Here is a 23,129-nt window from a genome sequence, read left to right on the forward strand (position 1 = left end):
CAAAGTTGTTTGCAAATGAGTGTATTTCGCGTATCGCGTACAATATTGGTTCAAGGAGATAATAAGGTTGACGAAAACTCGGGTGTGGGACTGCGCGTGACTGCTAAGTCCCCAGGTAGGGCGAAATCGGTTGTCCGCTGTCAAGGAATTCACAGTAGCTTTATCAATAGTGTGTTTGTAAAGAAAACACATTTCGGTATCTCGAACATCGTACTAGCTGAAACATGACGTGGCCTTTGTGCAGCACAATCAGTTGGAAAATACCACAAACGAAAGATTCAGTAAGGATTCATTTGAGTCTCTCGATAAATATCGCAGATGAATGTATTTCGCGAAAACAGATCTCCATTAAAAGTCGCTGGCTTGTTCGCTGAGCTGGGCACTTTGGTTGCAAACGTTTCATCATCAATCGAGGTGACATCATCAGTGCGTAGCGGTAACTCACCGCGACCATCCAGGCTACCTGAACTACCGACATTCTCTTCCATGAAAAGTGTTGGCAAAATGATGTTGATATTGAAGGCGGAACCCGAACCATAAATGGACTTGGCCGTCTTGGTTTTAAACAGGCCAATGGGGCCGAAAAACTGGGGGGCAGTAAACATACCAACAATAATTTCTCTATGACATACGAACTAACTTCAGCTACCAGAAAACCACCGTCAAAGAGGGGCGAACGAAAGCAAAAACGAAGGCCTCGGAAAAAGCTGTCACAAGATGGAGTTAGACGAGGATTTAAGATGACAAACACCATAGTCAGAGAAGCCCTGGTTTCTGGCAGAAAGATTTATCACTGAAAATGAGATGCCGAACGTTCATGTGAACTAGTCTGAACAATCCATTTGAATTTTGACAATATGAGAGCCTGCTGGTTTACATATGCGAGGAATTTAAACGATGAAGTAGTGAGAAGACACAAGGGTTAATCTAAGAATCCTAAAGCCAGTGTTTGACTAAGCAGTTTGACCTAGAAGGCGGAAGTTGTCGGGTTTTTCCTCTGAAGAGCCCCACTCGAAGCAAATGACTTACTAGCCTGATTAAGGTGGCGATGGCCCAATCCGAGGGAGCAAAGAGTGCGGCATAGATGTCTGACTCTTGATGTTGTTGCGCACACCAGATGCGCTCTGGCGCTGCACGGAACCCTTAGTAAGCGGGAACGGTCTACTGACTTCACAATCTTGTCACAGACACGAGTAAGGTTCAAACTCTGCAGTACTGCTAGTGTGAGAATCGGTCATAACTCTTTGTTGATCGTTTCTGCCGGGCCCCCATGACTTGATCAAATGTTGAGTCACTAAGTACAAGCAGATGTAGTAGATAGTGTTAGTACAGTACTTGGGCCTGACCACTGTCACAGACGGGGCAACCATGATGTCCAATGTAGTGGCTCAACCGTCTGCTACCTCACAATTCCTAGTTGGGTAAAAACGTGTGGAAAGTTGAATTTCCCATTGGATAGTTTCACCGATAGGTGTACGACGAGACAATGACAGTTTCTCATCCAACTGAAACATACTGCTGACAATAACTCCAAGCTCAATTACAATGCAGACGGTGACCGAGGTCTGAATAGATACCGATACTGTAGCAACAAGTCACTGAGAAATAGTCGAACTCACGTCATCCTCAGACCACAAATCAGGGACCGCGAAAGATTGTAGTACATCTGCTCCAAAAACCAGTTTTATTCGGGCCCGAGGATAACGCAATTTCCGCGCCCGTCGTAAGGTGGATGAAGGATCTGCTGGCACTGGATAGGCTATGTTGGGCGCTCCTTCACGCGCGCAACACAGCGTGTGAAATTCGAAGTCGGAAAGCTGACAAGTTACCTGACTCAGGCGACCAGTTAACCAAGATTCTGTGACCAGACCAGACTGCGCCAATGGAGAGCCACCTAGAACCCAGAAAACGGGCTCATAGTGGTGAGTACTTTAAAGTAGTCGGTAAACGGCACACAAATGGTGGGGTAAACCTGAAGAACAGAGCCTAACATTTGTCTAAAATCACGCTTTAGTTCAGAGGATCTCTAATAACATTAAAATTTCTTGCCTTCAACCGCATCCAACAGAAAATCGTCCAGCCGTAGCAGCCTTCTGGTGCCTAGCTGCCATGCTACCGAAGGAAGCACGAGGGCTGGGATACTTCTAGGTTGCCCAAGCTTAGATAAAGGAAGTCGAGAGGCAGAAGTTGGGTTCGAACCACGGACCTTCCGGTCAGTAAATTCGCGCTTTTACTAGTTGCACAATCTCGCGCTATCCGATAAGACAATTCATGTTCACGTACGAAGCGAAACGAGAGTAATAATATAGCGCCTAGGACAGGAATTTCGCGATCTTCAAAAATGCACTCCTGGGTCTTTGTCACTATTAGTCAAACTACAGATCCGTCGTACTCACGCTTCCCAGAGCAACCACCTGTGACTGAAAAGTTAGGTAAGTGGTGATTAAAGGGCGAAAAAACATGTGAGCAACATACAATCAGAAGCAGCTTATTGGTGTGCGGACAAACCCGTCTTCCACAGAGGGTACGAAACGGGTCTCCAAATATATCTAGTTAGCCGGTATCTGTATCCAAATTTCTATACTAAACCAGGCTACTCTGATGGGTCCCCGTATAGGATAGGCAATGCTACATGCGCATTTTGTTTGGCAGTGTACTTCAATTGAACAATCGTCTACCGGTCTAAATCCGGGATAATAAAGCCTTAGGGAGAGCAGAAAGAAGCAGGTTCAGAAAAATCAACATATCTAACTGGTGGTGCATAGTTGTCGAATGGTGTGGGGACAATTGAGCAGCCAAAACCTGAGATATAGGGGGTGGGACTCGGCTCACACATGGATAGCTGGTGTTGACCAATAATCAGTTTGGTTTGTACAATCGTCACTTCAATTAACGTTGTGGGCGTATTATTCCGGTCTACAGTTTCAGGATGAGTTCCAGGTAGACCCAAACGGGATCAACCTAACAGTGGTAACCAGTGATGTATACCTGGGTAGAGTGAATGGATTGTTAATAGTCCGAACCCAGATTAAACCCACATCTTATCCCGCCAATAACCGCCTTGATTTGAGCTGGTATATGCAACAATGGTCACTGAAGTACCATTCCAGCACCATCTTAGGATAAGCACAGCTGAATGCATACCGTCCACAAGCATGAAAAAATCAAATAAATGAATCATTCAGCTGTAACACCCTTTCGGTCCATAACTGCTATGCCACCAGAAGGAAGCACGATGGCTGGGATGCTGCTAGGATGCCCAAACCTAGACAGGGGAGGTCGAGAGGCAGAGGTCTGGTTCGAACCACGGATCTTCCGGTCAGAAAATTCGCACTCTAACCACTTGAGCCATCTCGTCCCCCACAAGCATAAGATGAAACATTCGAACTAAATGGTACCTGCGACTGATGTACTCGTGACCTGCATTTGTGTTTGCACTGATCGTCATGGACTATCCGATCATTGATGAATACAACTGTGGGCCAGCGAAAAACAGGGTAAGTTTGACTGACCCACGGAGTCAACGAATAACTAGACAGGCGCTAGTTCACGAGGTTGCTTTCTGTACTTATCACGGTGACGACTAGACAGTAAAAAAAAAGGTTAGCCACGGAGGTGACCTAGGCTTGATACTTCATATATTCGGGTTACAAGTTCCACTAAACACAGGAACCATTTGGTTCAACTGTTCGCTGTGTTTCCACGTGCGTTTGTGAACGACGTGCACTTTGTTCCGTGAACAAACTCAACGACTACATTTCACTAAATTCAGGTTGGCAGATTTCGCAACCTCGATTAGTGTCCGGATATAGCAGTTTGTCCCCCAGGATTCTATCCTTTTGTTCGGTCGACCACACAGAAGCTGATTCATGATCCTATTTCCTTCCCTTCCAACCACCACAGATACTTGTATAAGGCTGTGAACCCCATCACATTCCAATTCACTCACCGAACAACTTTTGCGTCCGACATTCTTTCACCCCAGTTGATACCCAGTACTCACTCTGGGCATTGCGCGTGGAATCTACTCAGGTATCCGACATACGTTTTGAGCGCCTCAGCGCCATGAAGCAGACGAGATAAGAACATCACTTTATGGACAAGTGACTGTGAACCACGAATGTGGACCACAAGTTTTCCATACCAGCTTCTTGGGTTTGTTAATAGCCACACAACACTGGCAGCCCATAGTCAACACCTGAGTCAACAAACTGTCACCGAGGTAACAAATGTGTACGGTAGTTCATAAACACTGCGCGAAAGAGCTTTACAGACGCTACCTGTCGAAGGCTGATGGATAAGGGATCTTCTCCGCGCCGAATCACAGGCCATACCGTGAAGCACCAGAGAACTTCTTAGCTAAACTTTACGATCCATGGTTATACACAAATAGAACACAGCTGACGGACTATAAAAGGTTTGATGTTGAACAGAAGTCCGGCACAATGGTACTCGGTCTCCACACTAGCAGCATCATTCAAGATAATCACTTCTACAATGATCGTCTAACTTGGAGTCTAGAGAGCACGTGCAAGGACGAATTCCTGACTCACGCTTGTGATGGCTTTGAAGCCATCTGAGATCGACCCACATTCCTGTACTTCAAATATTCCGTCCCGCGGGACTCATATGCTACTGCTGGCACTCCCACATTGCTGTATAACGTATTCCTTCGTTCACCATCTCCTTACCCCATTGTGAATACTTTCTTCAGAGCTATCAGAACGATATCATTGTTCGTCTTGAATTATGCATATCGAAAAATTCTGTGGGTCCATCTACAATAAACTGCGAAGCTTCGCTGATCCAGAAGGCCGAAGAGGAAAAAAGCGGAAACCTCTGCATGCTGTTTCACCTTATTTGCGCAGCAGGTCCCTGGAAGCATCGCATCAGTAAATCCACCAAGAGCCACAATGGCCTCCTGATGTCCAGCAAGGAAGAATGTTTATACAGTTAAGCAAGACATTTCATTGGAGCACCTGCCAATTCCCAACCCAGCTGCCAATCTGTGACAGAAACATGGACTATTAAAATGAGATCTTATTCAGCGTCAGAAATACATTCGTCCATACACATGGTGAGGTGACCTGCTCCTGACGAACCTTCACAGGGAAAGCGATGAACTTGGTAATGTGTGCAAGTCCAACTTACTCACGAATAATATCGTTCTTCACAAACGGTATTTTATCGTCCTGAATTCTGTCCGTCACAAAATAGTAGTCCTAAATCTTCACCCAACAATCCCGTCATTTTCCAACAAAATATGGACACCCCCAAAAGAGATCCATCGAAAATTGTCTTTCATCTAATCAGGAACAGGTTAGAGTACTCTCTGATACACAGAATATTTTCACACTTCTTAGGAAATTACTTATTGCAGTGAAGTGACGAGGAAATCGAGTTGAGTGTTGTCGTACGGAACGATCTCGAACCCATCTTAAGGGAACCATAAGCTACATCTGGAAATCTCCTGGTGATAAAAGCAATGGTAACTAGTTGCGTACACAACTGAACTACACAGTACGTGAATGATAATCCAGACTGCAAAAGGATCAAATGGCGTTGGAGCCATTTAAGCCCGGAAGAAGTAAGATTGTTAGTTGGAAGTCGGGCTGCGAAATTGATGGATTCGAAGCGATATAAAAACCTGGGGGTAGGGATAACGTAAAGTTTCTTAAATCCACTCATTCATGTTGACCGTTGCGGCAATGTACCAAAGATACAAACCTACAGAATCACGACCTGAAACTGCACCACCAATGGACTTATTCAAACGGACAGTGGACCGGAGACTCGTCTGTTCACACAGGGGTTGTATTGCGAGTTTGCGCCTTTTAGACAGTTGGTGTTGGATCGAGACACCTTTTCTAGGCTTCGCGAACCGGTTCACAAATGCCAGAAGCCGAAACGCCAAGAGTCGAGAACTAGTGTAGTGTCACAAGCAGCTGATCTGAGTTCTACCCGTTTAAGAATTATTTATGTTTTCAGCCGCCGTGGCACCACCGTATCATCAAAATCCTAGCAGTTCACCCAGTTTCCCCATCATCCAATCCACAAATCGCATTATCGCACGTGCTTGCACACGTACGCACCTGCGTCTGGCGCACGCATCACTGCATGTGAAATATTGGACGTCACTCTCCCCTCCGGCTGGTGAGGTGACAGGCGAGTGAAAATTGCGAGCTCAATCCTACCGTCCTACGGTCCGACAGGACATCAGTGCGATTGACTAAGATGATCAGGTGGACACGGTGCATCCGGTCACCTCAGGAATGTAGCATAGACAAACCGGCTGAACTGGAACACAAGGAATGCCGACTTATTGGTGGACGCGTACATTCTTCGCAGTGGTTTCCATCCTCCGTGTGGTTGTTCGGAGAGGTCTTTTCGAGTAAGCCGATTCGTTGGTATAAAAAAGGACCTGAAGTCGGAGCAACCTATGGGATTTCATCAGCTCATCTGTCGTGTACCATTTCCCCCAAAAAATCACTTGGCACATCTCAGCATTTTCGGTCCAATGTTCGAAGGGAATTCGGGTATCCCTACAAATACAAAGACGATCAAGCTATGAAGGCTTTTTAACACACTCAGCTCGCACTGTTCAGGTTACTGTTCAATATGACAGCGTGGAGCGCAGGTTGCAATGTATACTTGATCCTCAGCCGATAGGTTGATGTCACATCTATGCCACAGATGCTGCAGTTTGGCGGTCCATCTGGCTTTCCTTAACCTGATAGCAATGTCATATTTAGTTAAACCACACGGGCTTGCACAGCTACCCAGAAAAATAAATTTGTCTACCACCTTGACTCATCTGTAAGCATGAGTTTTGACTTTCATCCTGTCCAGTCTTGCATCAGAGATTTTTAAACTTTCTAGGTGTGACGAGCACATCAAAGCGTGGGACAACATTTTAAGACGATTTAGTGTTGTTTGCATTCCGAAGGCCGGACACGAATAGAACGCTATACCTGTTTCTGAACACTCTACGAGGATTTCAGCCCCACAGGCTGGGAGAGGGGATGGGAAACAGCCTTGTCTTACAACACTGGATGCAGGGAATTGAAGGAATGCTCACCAGAGATTCTCAAGCATTTCACGGGAGTTTGCGTAGAGCGGTTTCCAGAAGGTCATGGATTTACGAGTCTTTGATTCACAAACACTGGCACAGTCAACAGAATCAAAGGAGGATTTCAAGTCAAGTAGGGTGAGCACTGTTTGTTGCTGTCACCGTTCCATAATCCCTCAGAAAAAGACCAATATGATCGATTCAGGACAGAACCCAGCTTGATTTTTAGGGGCTGCTCTCTGTGTTCAGTTAACTTGCGAAGGATAAGACCACAGAGCATCCTGAATGACACAGCTGTCGGGCTAATGCTACGAGGCTTTTCACGCACTGCTCAAGTCAGCTTTTGGAGGACAAGTACAACTAAGGTAGTTTTTATCCACTCCATGTAGCGCGAACAAATGGTCAGGTCGGTTACCGGAGCTTCTGCTCCGGTTCTTGAAGAGAACTTGATAGAAATCACCGTAACGTCTTTTCAGCTGTTAACAGGGAAATTGCGCACCATATTTCCTCCGGTAGGCAAGTAAGGCTTACATTCAGTTAACCTCCACTGGGGGTGTTGTGAGGTGCTATAAGAACTGTTCTCAAAATTACTTGACCCATCTTTCCAAATGGTGTATTCACGAATGAACTAGCGAACCGTCCTTACGCCTATCGTTCCGTTGCTAGGTATCTTTCTGTGGCCGGTTGATCGATTTAAGTGATAGACGGGAGGTAGAAGCCCTTTCTATCCTCCGAGGTATCACTGTCCACCAGAACTCTCAGTCTTTCCTTAGAGTCCACATTCTCTGAAGCTTGAAGGATCCGTGTGCGCCGCTTCATGTGTGCCACTTCATGAGCTTTCTGGCACCAATCGGGATCAGCGACGCTGATGATATCCAGTGTTCAACTGATCGGGTTGGGAAGTCGTGGGTAGATAGCTCTGAAGGCCGTGAACACAATCATGTCTCTTTCAGGTGCTTCCACCGGCAGTGGAATGGTTGTCTCGATAGAGAACTTGAGCTCATATTGATACAATTTAACTGCGACAATTTTCTGAGCAAAACGGATAGACACGACTTTAGTCGATTTGCGAGGGCCTGAAGAAAAGCGATTTGTCACGCCATAACGTAATATGAATAAAGTTGCGTACGCCAGCTGATAAATGCCTGTTACGACTGGGTCCGTAGCGTTTTGTGGCCGACAGATAACACCAAGCAAGCATTTGCGCCGAAAATTTCAACAGGCAAGAAAGTCAGCGCACAACTGGAAGAGCTGCTCTCCGTTGTCTGAGAAGACTCATTCCGTATCAACCTATGCGTGATTCCACAGGACCCCAACGACCAACCGCAATTTTCAGTGATGTTAATGGATAGCTCAGAGTCGAGTCATGTGATTCAGGGACGTATGATTTCAAGGTGGGAAAGAATTAGCAAAAGGCATCGATAAACGAAGATCTGCGGACATTTTTCGGTAGCTCAGGAAGAGGGATGCGACTAAGTTGAGATACCTTAAATCGAACCTTTGATCGCAGTGTGACTCACAAGGCATCGGGTGGGTGAGTGGGTTAGATGAGTGATTCTTCCCATACTCTCTAACTCCCAAGTCTGATCCCCTACGTGGTGCGTTTTTCTGGATGACCCTATCCGGTAAAACTGACTCCATGATGTGACTCGCTTGGCTACGTGAAACCCGCCGAGTGAAGTGGCGCATTGAGTGCCTCGCTACTGACACTAATCTGGACAGTAGTTTGGAACCGAATCTGATTGTTCGCAGGTTCCGAAGGTTGAACAGTTAATCTGCGGAGTTTTTTGGGCCAAACTTTCTAACCAGTCCGTCGTCAGGAGAGAGCTCGTGGCTATTAGTCTGTCTGCTCCCCTTGGGACTTCCAACATGGTCATGCCTTATGAAACGAAGCCCCAGATATCGCAGTACTCAGGCCCGGCCACCATTTCAAGATGATAGATTTTTAGTCGGGTCTAAAGAACACTTGCGGGAGAGCGAGTCCTATAGATTTACCTTAGATTACCTTAGAGTACACAAGCCTAATGCTTGGTGGTGTATTAAACGCACAAGTTTCGAAGGCTAATACACCATTTGGCTGCCTTGAGAAATGCGTCTTGAATACTCCTCACATGCGCGTAGACACTACGACTGACGGGAAGCGAAATCTGGGTACTCTTCGGGCGTCATTTTTATGCGACCGATTTCACTCGCAGTCTGCGTAAAATGCCTCAGATCAAATGACAGATCCAATCCCGAACACTGAAGTCTTTCGAACGGCTACTAGCACTAGAACTGAATGCAGTCCGATGCAAAAACAGCTCGCACCTTAAACAACGGTTGAGTAAGGGATGGAGTCCGAGCTCGCGGACAAGCGAAATGCTGTAACTGTAACATGAAGCTCAAAAGATACGCCCGGAAAACGGCTATCTATACAGACATGCCAAGGTGTGGGACGTGTTTCAATGCTGAAAAGTAAGCGAACTATCCGAAAATGACTGAATTTCTCCAATACATACACCACCAAATGAACTTGCAAAATGCATTGGATGGACACATCAACGAATGGCGTAGTGGATCACCCATATGGTCACACCGCCGAAACTTCTAAACGTAGACAACTGGGGCTGAAAGAAGCTTGTTTCACCTTCTAATGAGGACCTGTTATGTCAATATAAATAAACATATAGTTAGTAAAACACACCCGGGTTATCCATTACCAGCTTACCGGTGGGCTAATGGAAGTTGCCGGGAACGAGTGTTAGGCATTATAATGGACAGGACTTATGCTGAGACGGTGCCAGTGCTTCCTGTTGTGCCATCATATTTACGCCGGTCAATGGCTTCAGGCAGGATTCTGCATGTTAGTTCATCGTTTCTATCCCTTTTAACTCTGCATACGGCATCAGAATCAGCTCTGAGTAACTGATTTCAGCTGTCCAACTGTTCGCATCCACACATTTTTACGTCTCTGTACCGGCGAACATGAATCGGCTGTCAGGTATTCTTATGATGGACATCCTTCGGAGGAAACATCTAAAATAAAGGGCGATTTCTTCTCATCCAGCTTTTTTAACAGATGAAACCTGTGTAGGAAGAACGTTCGGCCCGTAGTCAAGTTATGCTAACAGTACTTACTATGCGGGCTGTTTTGTTGTATGGCTGAGACTTGGCCTATTCCAGCAGCGGACCTGAGACGTTTTCAGGTGTTCCACAATCGTTGTCTCTTCAGGTTTTCGACAATCGTTGTCTCAGAACCATAACTCGTTTGGGTTGGTGTCAGCGAATCCGTAACGAGGCGGTTAGAAAGCGTGTTTTCGGTTGTGTAACGGGTACTTCCATTGAAGAATGTGTCCAGCACCAGAAGCTGTGTTGGTTGGGACATGTTTTACGCATGCCGAACCATCGTTTGCCGAAGAGAGTACTGTTTTCCACGCCCAATTCGGAGTGGCGTAAACAGAGAGGTGGCCAACCCTTGACTTGCCAGAGGAGTGTGAAGGAGATCACGAAACGCTTGGGTGCTGTCGGTGCTACTCGCCTTCCAGGATGGGGACCGCGTGATCCTCACTGTGCCTGGTTGGAGACACTACAAGATATGGCTGCCAACCGATGTCAGTGGCGTTCTTGTTGTCAGTTTCTATCCAGATTGCCTGAGTGAATGTCTGGAGGTGTATGCACCTTGGAATGATTATGTTAAGCTAGCACTAAGTCCCTCCCCATCCACATTTACTCTTTTCTTTACCATAAGGCTTTCAAATACGTCATGGTTGTACGGCAGTGAAGCATCGGTGTTGAACACTGATGTCATGCTGTCGATGATGATGATGACTTACTATGCATCGTTCTGGTTAATCAGTTTGGTCAGACCTGACTAACGTAGTTTGAAAAATAGGACACCCACATCTAACCTAGTTTCACCGGGTCACGTCAACCCAATTATGAACAAAAGTATATAATCCAGGCTGAGTTGTGCTTCAAATAACGGTGCGAGTGAATCCGATAGGATCACAGTAAAATTCGTGTCATTCGGATAATGGAACGGAATAAATACCTGTAGGTCCAATGTGATTCGTTTTTGTGTGTGATTTGCTCATCGGCTCGGTAAATGACATTTAGCACTGTTTTCGATAAATACACTCATTTGCAAATCAATTTGTTTTTACGAGAAACTCAACTGAATCTCTCGTTTATGATATTCTATAACTGAATATTTTGCACACAGGCCGTCTCATGTTTCAGTTGGCATGAGGCGGCCTGTGTGCAGAATATTCAGTTATAGAATATCATAAACGAGAGATTCAGTTGAGTTTCTCGTAAAAACAAATTGATTTGCAAATGAGTGTATTTCTCGAAAACAGTCCAATTTGGGTTCAAGTAGAACATAAGGTTGACGGAAACTCGGGGACTGCGCCTACCTGATGAGCCACAAGAAGGGCAAAACCGGTCGTGGGCTGTCGAAGAGTTTTCATCAACCTTGTGAGTAGTTTTCTGTATGGAGACATTAAGCACTATTGAGGAGGTAAAAAGGAACAGCCACTCCAATACAAACCAACAATCGTTCAGCTGTAGCACCCTTTCGGTTCCTAACTGACATGCCACAAGAAGGAAGCACGAGAGCTGGGATACAACCAGGTTACCCAAGCCTAGACAGGGGAAGTCGAGAGGTAGAGGCCGGGTTCGGACCACGGACCTTCCGGTCAGTAAATTCGCACTCTAGCCACTGAACAACTTCAATGTTTGTAACTGCGCACTGATGATGTCTCCTCGAATGGTGACGAAGCGTTTGCAAGCCAAATGCCAAGCTCGCCGAACAACAGCCACCTGATCAACAACCAATAACACTTCAATGTTCCCTAAACGTCTCTGGGAAAGGGACATCTCCCACGAAGGGAAACTTTATTCTGATTTCACGAGGCTTACAAGAGCATAATACAAAGCCCTACTGGAGAAGGGCGAGTGATTCGGAGTTGATGCGCGTCGAAACGGAGAGCGACTCCTCCAGTCACGTGCTGGTTATGAACTGTTTCTAGTCAGTATTAACTTTCAACATAAACTCCCGCATCGCGTAACCTGGCGGCCACCGACCGCCAATCAACCGTGGACCCAGTTGGATCACGTGGCCATCACCCACCGTTGGAGGGCCACCACTCAGAGCTGCCGTTCCTTCTAGGACATACAACTTGGTTCCGATCACGCCATGGTGCATGAACGCCCGACAGTTCGTTACCCTTCAGGCCCTCGAAAGTCAGCAAGAAGCATGCCAATCAGCCATCTCCGAAGAACTACCATAGCTCAACAGTATCGGTCTGAGCTAGCTCAACTACCCTCTACAATAAACCAATGTTGTACTGGTGGAAAGCACGTGGACGAATCATGGCAAAATGCGAATCCATACTAGCGATATTCGATACTATCGGTTTGACTTCTCCGATTCGACCACAACAGCACTGGATATAGTAGAGATCGCTATCCATGATTAATGCCAGGAAATTAATACCAACAAGCAATGAGTACGACGACGCACACAAATCCCTCAAACGCTGAAAAGATAGTGTGTACGGCTTAAGGGATGTAAAAATTAATCGCCTGTCGGAAGAAATATAACACGAAATATTCGTACCTAAACTTCAGAAGGTACTAAGGACGGACGATCTGCACTCAACCCTCTTCAAAGAATGCAAACAATGGAGCATGTCGACAGTTATTCCTATCTGCAAAAGCGGTACGCGGACACTGCGTGAAGACCACCGTGGCACCAGCCCGGCAGCATCCAAGGTGCTCTCAGGTCTTATCCTTCGAATGACGATTAAACATAGGAAGAGAGATCCGTGGAAACCAAGCTGGATTCCGTCCTGCAAGTGGATGCGTCTATCATATTTTCACCCTGCGATACATTTTAAAACGGCGATACTATTTCCAGCGCCCAACAATTGTTGTAGTCTTTGACTTGAAAGCTGCTTTTGACTCTGTGGACCGTCGGGCACTATGGAAGTGTCTGTGGAGCAAACGTGTTCCCCATAAATTGTTGACACTCCTTAAGGCGTTGTACTCCAACTTTTGCGGCCATTTGAAGGTCAACGGGAAGCTTTCACCTGAGTTCACCACATCAAGTGGTTTCAGGCAGGGATATTCTATTTCGCCTTTCCTCTTCAACTTCGTCATTGATACGATTATGGAAGACTCACTACCAGCCTCTAATGACTGTGGGGGTAGAGGTGCTCCCAGGGCATTCGCTCAAAGATATCAAGTACGCATACGACATAGCTCTTCTCGGACCTGACGCTATTGTAATGCAGACAACATTAAATAGTCTGAGCGCCTCCGCATCATAGTTTGGCATATGCTTAACACCTTTAAAGTGCAGAGTGTTGGTTGCAAAACTGGGAGGGCTCGAACCCTAGTCTCACGCTTGTGGGTGAGCCTATAGAGGTAGTAGACAGGTTTACCTACCTGAGCAGCTGTGTCAGTCCAGGTGGTTTCGCAAAAGATTATATTTCCATCCGCATGGGGGGGGAGCGGAGCAGCTTTCGCGAACCTGCATCACCTGCGACGCAGGCGTGAAAACAGTTTGCTCGCCAAAGGTCGAGTGTACGATGCTGCGGTGCGCTCCTTACTATTATACGGATCCGGAACATGGCCTCTGCGCGCTAAGGACGAGGAAGGGCTCAGTTTTTGACCATCAATGTCTTCGGAGCACTGTCCGAATCTGATGGGAACAGTGACGCTAAAGTACGTCGAATGGTTTTCAGAAGAAACACTTCGCCCGCGATAGTTGAATTGATCACATTCCACATGTTGCACTGGTGTGGTCAGTTGACCGAATTTATCGAAGGGCTTTTTTCGCACAACCACGTGTGGGTGGCAACGAGCCAGGGGGGTCAAACGGTGACTAAGTAGCGAAGTGTGAAAGCTATTACCAGCGAACTCAGCCGTGGTGATCATTACCGTCGCTCTAGATGGGGACCCCGAGACGGGACACATCAATGGTTACAGCGTCGTCAGACATGGCGCAGTCGAGCCTTCAGTGGTGCTCGTGCATTCAAGCGATTGCCCTCAATGCATAGCTTTCCTGCCGACCTTCTCCCTATTAATAGCCCACTGACAATCCTGTGTTTGCGCATCAAAGCTACCTCCTCCGATGCGCAGCCATCTCAAATCTCATCAAATCTGTGGCAACTATAACCACTGTACGACAAGCACGCGGTTCGTACAGCCAATGACGATGATAAAGTCTCAATATCACCTGGAGTTTGTTGTCGGCAGAGTTTCGACAGTGAGTTCTGCAAGCTCGAATCTTGGGTTCGAGTAACAGAAATGCAGCGAATGTACATCAATATATTATCGAGAGGGACGTAAGAGTAAGTTGCCGACTTAACTCACGTCCGTGATAGAGACAGAACAGAATTTCAACAGTGGACTCAAAGCGGTGGAAGTGGCGGCAGTTCGGGTGCAAGACTGACACATTCATAGCCAAGGCCTACAGAAGGGCGATACTTGAGTGAGACGGGAGAGAAGTGAAGTGATTATCAGGGGTGAGGATGGGAGATGTCAGCATCAGCATCGACCCGATTGCCACCTCTGCTGTATGTTGCAAGTAAGGTATTGGCACCAGGCGACGACGCTACCGATCTTTTTACTACACATGAACCTGACTTATAGAGGAAAGGAATACCCATTACAGGAGACCTTTTTAAAAATGACGACAAAAACAGGCAATATAAACAAAGATCTAAGGCGGTATGATCAGAGACGGGAAGTTGGAGATCATGAAAGAGGGAATACCGGAATGGGTGGAAAAGAGTTGCGAAAAGATCAGATTGACAGTAAGGAAGTGTCTTGATTGGCGTAACCTGAGGAGCCAAACAGAGAAGCATGCGTTCCTTGATATTGGCGATAGACTGGAAGTAGAGAATCTGCATCTCAAGAGAGGGATAGTGACTGAAGCCCACCCGTTACGGAGGCAGCCAAAGACAAATAATCTCTATCTAAACCTGATCGAATAGAGAAACGGGAGGATGGAAGCGCAACTCGAATACGATAGCAGTACTCTAGGGTAGGGCAGAGTTACGCTTTGTATAAAGCAAGAATCTTAGTCTGAGTAAGGCATTTCGGACACTGGAAGAGAAGCGCCTTTCCCAGAGGATTTGACACGCGGAAGGCAGGAGAATTTGAAAAGAAACCACATTAAAAGCACGGTGGAGGATGAAGATAGGAAGTACCGTCAAGAGACACAAAGAGTTGAAAACCGGAAGAAGCATGGTAGAGAGGGCTAAATATGGAGAGATTAGGTTAAAAGAGGACCCAGAGAAGCCAACTCAACTCAAAAGTGGATTAAAGATCAGTGTTCAGCACGCGAGTTAAACGCAAGTAAAGTACAGTAAGGTTTGTATCCGGTCTCCATAGGAAGCAGAGCGCTGGGACGAATAAAGGGTGGGAAAGAAGGTTGTGTCTTCATCAAGTGCATACATTCTGGTATACAAAGATTGCCTATAAATAGTAAAAATAAGGGAGGGGATAGAGCAAACAGTTGAGACTACTGCAAGGAAGAGGGCATCTGACAGTTGGAGATAGGGGGGCTGAAGGGCAATAATTATTTCATTAAGTTTCTGTCAGCTAACTGGAAAAGTGAAATTAGGCTGGAGTGAGTCGAGACAACGGAGGGAGGGTACATGAAAGAAATCTGTGCAAAGTAGCTTGCATGATCCAACTTTCTTATGGATTTGTGAGCATTATGTCAACACCACTATTATTACTTACGTGGAGATGGGCACACCCAGAACAACAGTTGTACATGATAGCGTTCGTAATGCTCCAAAATGTGCGAGCATTGGTATTTGCGGAAATCATAATTGGACGAGGGCCGAAACACTGACAGAGCAACCACTAACCCACCGCTACGCACAACTACGCACTGATGATGTCACCTCGATTGGTGATGAAACGTTTGCAACCAAATTGCCCAGCTCAGCGAACAAGCCAACGACCACCGACCAGAGCACCTAAATCCAGACCAACGGCCAAAAGCCTCTCTGTAAGATAACTGATTAGCAAAGTTGTTCATCATTAGGAAAAAAAGCTTCCAAACATTTCGCGACTTCTAATTTTGAAGTCCATGAGACAATACTATTCAGACCTCTAACAACCTGATGTTAGGAGCGCTGTGAGTCTCACACATGCCAATGCCGCAGTAGATGGTGAGAAAATGTCTGCACCAGGAACTCCTAGACAGGCGAAATAAGATTAACGCTCGTGCCCAGACACACCCTGGAAACAGCTCCTGCGTCCTTCAACAGTTTCCCTATTAAAAGTTGGGACTGGATATCAACGGGGATAGTTAGCTCCTTTGAATTGAAAACGTTAGGTGAATAAACAAACGTGTGGCTGAAGAACCAAGTGGCTATGAGACGCATCAAGATTTTCTTGGTTATTTTCCGCTATACCAAGGTCTAGATGGGTGAATTAATATTGGGACTAGCAAGGTTGTTTTTAGAGCAGAACAAACATTATGAACTCGAAAGTTTTTGATGAAAAAAGCTCAACAAGGTGTTGAACAGGAATGTACTGAGAGTCTTACCGAGATAAGCTGGAGTATTATCAACATACAACTGCTCATGCAGGCCAAACGGACTGCACTCAAGTTCATTGAGTTTCACAAAGATCTGATCGAGTCTAGCTTGAAGGCAGTCCGCTACCAGACGCGTTCTTGTCCAGTTCGGCTGAACGGCCTCCCATGGGTCCACCGCCAGCCAGTCAGAGTTAAACTGACACGCCAACCGCAGCAATTCGACACGTACGGACGATGCAGCCAAGTCTTTTTTGTTGTACCCATCGGATACGGGACTGAAAATACCCCCGACAACAATTTGGCGCTTTGGCAGAGTTTGTGAGTAAATCCAACTATGGGGCTCGTGTTCTGAATGTGTTTTCTCAGAAGATCCAGAGGAACTCAACCATTGCGTTTGGAAACGTGTCGGTGGTATGGACCACGTGCGCTCCACTTTGTCCCGTGCAAGCTCTGAAGTACAAGACGAAGACGAACGGGAAATCATGTATTGATGGAAGACCACCGTTATAAGCTCAGTAATACAAGAAATCTCCACCGGAAAAAACAACTTAACCATCTCAAACACACCAAGAATTCGCCTAAAAAACACAGTAATCCAGGAAGAAGGGCACTTTACCTTCATTAACAACCAATATAGAACTGTGATTTTGCCAACCATCTGTTTGCGCATCAGTAGCTGACATTCTCACCTGTCCTGTGGCGAACATGGTACACTCAATGAATATATGTAGTTCAACTCATGGGAGAAATATGAAGATATGACAAACATTCCTAACGTGCGGCTGAACGTGCAGCTAACGTCATTTGCCCAACCTGTATTCCTGTAGTACAGTCCCTGTGACGGTATCCGACATGGATCACTCTGAAAATATCAGTGGTGCAGTATATATACAGTTGACCACCACTTGCGAGATAAGGCGCGTTACGTAGACTGAAAGCTCTAGGCTCACAATTCTATGTGAAGAACTAAGCATCTACTAATGGATTGTCACATCAATGCATTGGTCACCGGGGAATTTGGGTAGGTGAGTAGGTCAATTTGTGAAGGAATCAGGAAGCTCGATCTCTTTACAATTGAAAAGATTGTGAGTACCACAAAGGAAGAATAATGTCACAGTCACAGATACAATTTAGTTTACATTTTAAAGACGTTAGTAAAAACAGACGCCACCCCAGAAATTGAAAGTCAAAGCCTTTTACCAATTCCACAAAAAAGCGCCACGAAGATTATATTAACAGAAACGCTAGGGTACGGGTTCTAAAATATCCACCAACAATTGTACAGTGACATAAAGTGGAGAAATACACATCCAAAATAAGTCTCATTGGGACGTCTCTTTTAGGGTTAGAAAACGTCCAACCTAAAAATCGAACACTCCGATCACCCAAAGGTTGACCGTCACAGCCGGTGTATTACTCATCATGGTCTAAATACTTTTAGAGCCAGCGAGTCTGGTGCTGCTCAAAAGGCATCTGTTGTGCGCAGACGTCCTCGGGCCAGGCTGGCCCCCTACAGCCAAGTAGGTCAGACCATTGAGTAACTCGCTTCCGGAAGGGTCACCCAAGGAAACCCTAACAACCACTGCCTCGCGGTCCAGCCTTTTGATTCAGAGGCTAGAGGGAGAGTCCCCGAAACAAAACCCTACATCCTCCGACTGCCTTGTGGGTCAGAATTTTGAGCCAAAGGCTCAAGGTGGGTACCTCAACCAAACGTCCTTAATCGGCTTGGCCAAGCAGGAAGTATCATTCGCTCTTGCAGCTATTTGTTCACTGGCTCTTCCCCATAGTCTCACCCATCGAGCAGTGAAAGGCGACCAATCCATCGACCAGTTCCCCAGTCATTGCTCAGTGTCAAAACTCTCGCCCATAAAAATAAACCAAAATGATAACTTACTAATCTCGTGAAATCTTATCTACGTCAATTCAATTCAATTTATCACCTATAAACTATGTGCCACGGGCACCAGGGTTGACTGGGTACAGGAAGTAATGTAGCACATCAGCTGATCACTAGACTCTCACGCTGCGCCCTTATCCAACTTCAGGACACCGGCTAAGTGTAAGTACGAAAATGAGAAATCACATGGTGGGAAATGACGTGAATAACGCATTTTTATTCGGAGCACATAACTGTTTGCTCACGATACTCTATTTACCGGTCACGTGACGCTGATATGGACGCGTTTCAATCTTATGTGAGCTGGTCATTCTGGAGAATATTAGCGGGGTTTTCCGTCATTTTCATTTCAAGTCAAGGCAAACATACAGCTGAACAATTTAGTAACAATTTATATCACTGATAAGAGGACTCTGGATTCCCTTTTACCAGGCAACATAGCATTTGACAAATGACCGTTAAGCACTGTATGAATGCTGAATTCTCCTCAGTAACCTTGAGAATTTCTAGCCCCATAAGTCTCCAGAAGCCACACCTTTCGAAACGACGTTACACTATACCATTCACCGAAAAGAAGTGCGATTTGCTTGCACCTAGATAGATTACGACTTCGCGCAAAAGGTTTCACACCATACGGTGTTAGGTGGCATCTCTAACGAATACTTCCCAGAAAAGGGTGGTCGTGGTACCTTTAGTTGCAAATATTTTCATGCCCATTTGTTGCGTTTCTGCCCGCATTTTTTTTCAAACTTTAGGGGAAAATTGGAAAGCATTGTCTCCTTAACACATTGCTGTGTGCGAAGCGTGAACTCTGAAGCATTGGTTTGGCGCCAGCTTATGTAATAATGGGATCCGATGCTAGTTCTAAGGTGATGATTGATGACGTGGTACGTACACATCAATCCTTAGTTACTTAGTCTGTGTTTTGTCCCAGGTGGAGCACACATGAATAGGCCTCCACCGACAAGATTGGTACTGAACGTAGAACTGGTACTACAGACTACTACTACTACCAAACTGTTGGTACCATCAATGCATGCGGATCCAAAGCTATCTTAGTGGTGGCCTCTAGGCTACTGCGGTACTGTTCATTTCGTTGATGAAAATTCCGGATAGTCGACTAAACATCTTGTCCTTCATTGGGATCACCAGGTAGGTCAAGCTTCCACATTCCCCTGAATTTTACCTCGGTCATGAACATTTGTATGTGTGTTGCGGCAAACAGTCAGTTACAGATAAATTGGTATCATCGGGAGGCCCAACAGATGGAACTGAGGGGAGATTCATCCGACCTTTATCTGAGTTTCAGTAAACGAGAATTTCATTGGTCAAACAGTGTTTACGCAACATGTGAAAAAAGGGGTTCAAATAAAACGTCAGCTTGATAAAAATTTGGGTATAGGCGACCAGTGTGTAGCACATTACAAACGAGAGATCTAAGTGAATTCCAGCCGAATCTCTCGTCATCCTCCACCTGACCGGCGAGTGAGTACCTATCCCAACACTACAAAGTAACTACACGTTGATGGCAGCTGGGAAGTGATTTTCACTGCCCCTCTGATGAGATTGACCAGTTTCTAGTCGGGCAGATAGCTTCAGCGACAAACATTTACCCACTGTGTGGTCCACTTGGAGTCGCTGAATCACAGGGATGAAAAAACCGGAGGCATATTTTGTGATTGTCTTTTAGTCACCTGCGTCGAACATTGTAACAGTAATTGTTTCCTTGTGCAATGACACAAATTCAATCCAATTTATCAGCAATAAACCATGTACCATAGGCACATTGGTTCCAGCTGTTACAGTTTCGATCAGCTGAGAATGAGAGTATGGGACATACAACCAGGCCTTGGAGGCGAAGGCATGTTCAGTTTGTTCACTGAAGCACGAGCGCCACTGACTGCGCGATTGAGCCATTTCTACCAATGTCATTAACCACTAGTGATTTGAGTCCCCATCCCGGGAGGCGGCAGTTGCCGACCCGATTAAGTTTACTGGTTAGTGTTTACGTACTTCGTTTCCAGGTTATACACTGTTCACCTCTCGGTCGTTTCCACTCAGCAAAGGACTGGGCGAAAAGAGCTCTGCGAGGCAGACGGTCTTCTGGCATACGGAACACATATCCTAACCAGCGCAACCTATAAGGCGTGAGTGATTCATACATCGCAGGCGAGTTCCATTTTCCTAAGAACACCTGGTGCACCTGAGCATTACTAAACCGATGTTCCCACCAGACCTGATCAATGCTTTGGAGACACTCATGATCAAGCACTGTAATCTCCTGTATGTCCTCTGCGCGTAAGGGCCACGTCTCTGATCCATGGATCCATCGCAGTGTAAGCTCTCGCCGTGACAGACAAACTGACGGTTTTTGAAACCGATCTTTTCTGACCCATCCTTCCTCGTGGGATGGCAGCGTCGCTGCTTCCATGAATGTGGACATGCCGCCTTGGGGCCACTAGTGATTTGAGTCCCCATCCCGGGAGGCGGCAGTTGCCGACCCGATTAAGTTTACTGGTTAGTGTTTACGTACTTCGTTTCCAGGTTATACACTGTTCACCTCTCGGTCGTTTCCACTCAGCAAAGGACTGGGCGAAAAGAGCTCTGCGAGGCAGACGGTCTTCTGGCATACGGAACACATATCCTAACCAGCGCAACCTATAAGGCGTGAGTGATTCATACATCGCAGGCGAGTTCCATTTTCCTAAGAACACCTGGTGCACCTGAGCATTACTAAACCGATGTTCCCACCAGACCTGATCAATGCTTTGGAGACACTCATGATCAAGCACTGTAATCTCCTGTATGTCCTCTGCGCGTAAGGACCACGTCTCTGATCCATGGATCCATCGCAGTGTAAGCTCTCGCCGTGACAGACAAACTGACGGTTTTTGAAACCGATCTTTTCTGACCCATCCTTCCTCGTGGGATGGCAGCGTCGCTGCTTCCATGAATGTGGACATGCTGGTCGCCTTGGGGAAACGCCGTACTGCCTTCACACTCCTATCGCAGTACGACTTTACCCTCAGACGGCCTAGTAATACGATTACTCCTAGTACGGGGACTCGCTGTTCTTGGTCGTTGACCTTCCTAGCGTGGTTGAAACTTAAGGAACTAAATTTCAGCAAGTATAACCCACAAGATCATTGCAGCACTGAAGCCCGATCACCACGACGTGACAGCTTTGGGTCGGGATTTGATCTACGTTTCAGGCTTTACTGCATGTCTCCGAGGTACGATATACATAGACAGATAGGACAAGCATGATCTCAGCGAGAGATGTCTGTCAGCCAATCTGACACAGCACATAAATTAAAAAAATCGCATGTGATCTACGTTGCAGCCTTTAATGTCTGTACCGTATATCGAATTGGGTGACAGGCATCTGTCGCTGAAACCCTGCTTTCCCTATCTGTGGACGTATGTTGTATTTCCGAGACGCAATTCGCCACTTCGGTCGTAAAACTCAAGCCGCTTAGGACGACATCTGATGTTTCACATTTCACTCTTCAGGTATGCAGCGATACTGACGCAATGGATCGGGGCATCTACAGTGTGGGAGCTGCAATCAACCCATGGCTGAAGGCGCCTTACTGGACTGGATCACAGTGAACAGTAGGCTGTGAGCTGTGCGGTTTAGCTCAATTAAGATTAACGCATGCCGATGCAGTAAACGGTGTTTATTTGTCGTACCAGGGGCGAGATGGCCCAAGTGGTTAGAGCGCGAATTTACTGACCGGAAAGTCCGTGGTTCGAACCCGACCTCTGCCTCTCGACTTCCTCTGTCTAAACTTGGGCAACCTGGCAGTATCCCAGCCCCCGTGCTTCCATCTGGTGGCATGGCAGCTAGGTGCCGAACGGGTGCTACAGCTGAACGGTTATCCAGATCGTTAGTTAGTTGTCGTACCTGCATAATCCCTGACAGACTGTAGTATTGAAACTGATGGTGGGTTTTAAAGTGACCTGTCGCAACCACTTCGTTTAGAAAGAATGACGGATACGGTGATACGAATACCCAAGTTGAAGGACTGAGTTCAGAAGAAGCACAGTTGGGTAGTAGCTTTGGAGTCGCTAATCAGCGTACGGATAATGAGTAGCGACTGCTTCAGTTTTGTGCGGATCATTGTCTGTTACTGGTAACTAAAAACGTTCAGCTTAAACGCTCATATCGAGTTACTTGCAGGCAACCAACCGGAAGACAGTCATGGACTTAACTGGATCATGTCGCTATGAATCACCGAGGGACAGCATCTTCTGGGGCACATAACTTGCTCTGATCATGCAAGTGCTTCTCGTCAGCATTGCGCGTACCTAAGTCGACAGTTATCCCTTTCTTCAAAAAGGGTACACGGACGCTATGCGAAAACCACCGTGGCATAAGCCTGTTAGCTGTGGCATCGAAGGTGCTCTCTGGCCTTATCCTTCGAAGGTTGACTGAACACAGGGAGAGGCAGATCCGTGAAAACCAAGCTGGGTTCCGTCCTGCAAGAGGTTGCATTGACCATATCTTCACCCTCCGACAGATTCTGGAACAGCGACACTGCTTCCAGCAACCAACAATTGTTGTTTTTCTTGATCTAAAAGCTGTCTTTGACTATGTGGACCGCCAAGCACTACGG

The 23,129-nt window shown here is 46.3% G+C and overlaps 1 protein-coding gene across 1 annotated transcript in view; it reads right to left on the reverse strand.

Annotated features, from left to right (window-relative positions):
* The window catches only part of T265_01123 (hypothetical protein), a gene marked incomplete at both ends in the record, with an annotated part of 29,456 nt that overhangs the window by 3,297 nt on the left and 3,030 nt on the right, over window positions 1-23,129 (reverse strand). Inside the window, 2 exons of the mRNA XM_009165084.1 lie at window positions 1,620-1,894; window positions 16,623-17,063. Coding sequence (XP_009163348.1) covers window positions 1,620-1,894; window positions 16,623-17,063 — 716 coding nt within the window. The remainder of the gene's footprint in view (window positions 1-1,619; window positions 1,895-16,622; window positions 17,064-23,129) is intronic.

The sequence above is a fragment of the Opisthorchis viverrini genome (assembly GCF_000715545.1).
Source record: "Opisthorchis viverrini unplaced genomic scaffold opera_v5_12, whole genome shotgun sequence".
NCBI lineage: Eukaryota > Metazoa > Platyhelminthes > Trematoda > Opisthorchiida > Opisthorchiidae > Opisthorchis > Opisthorchis viverrini.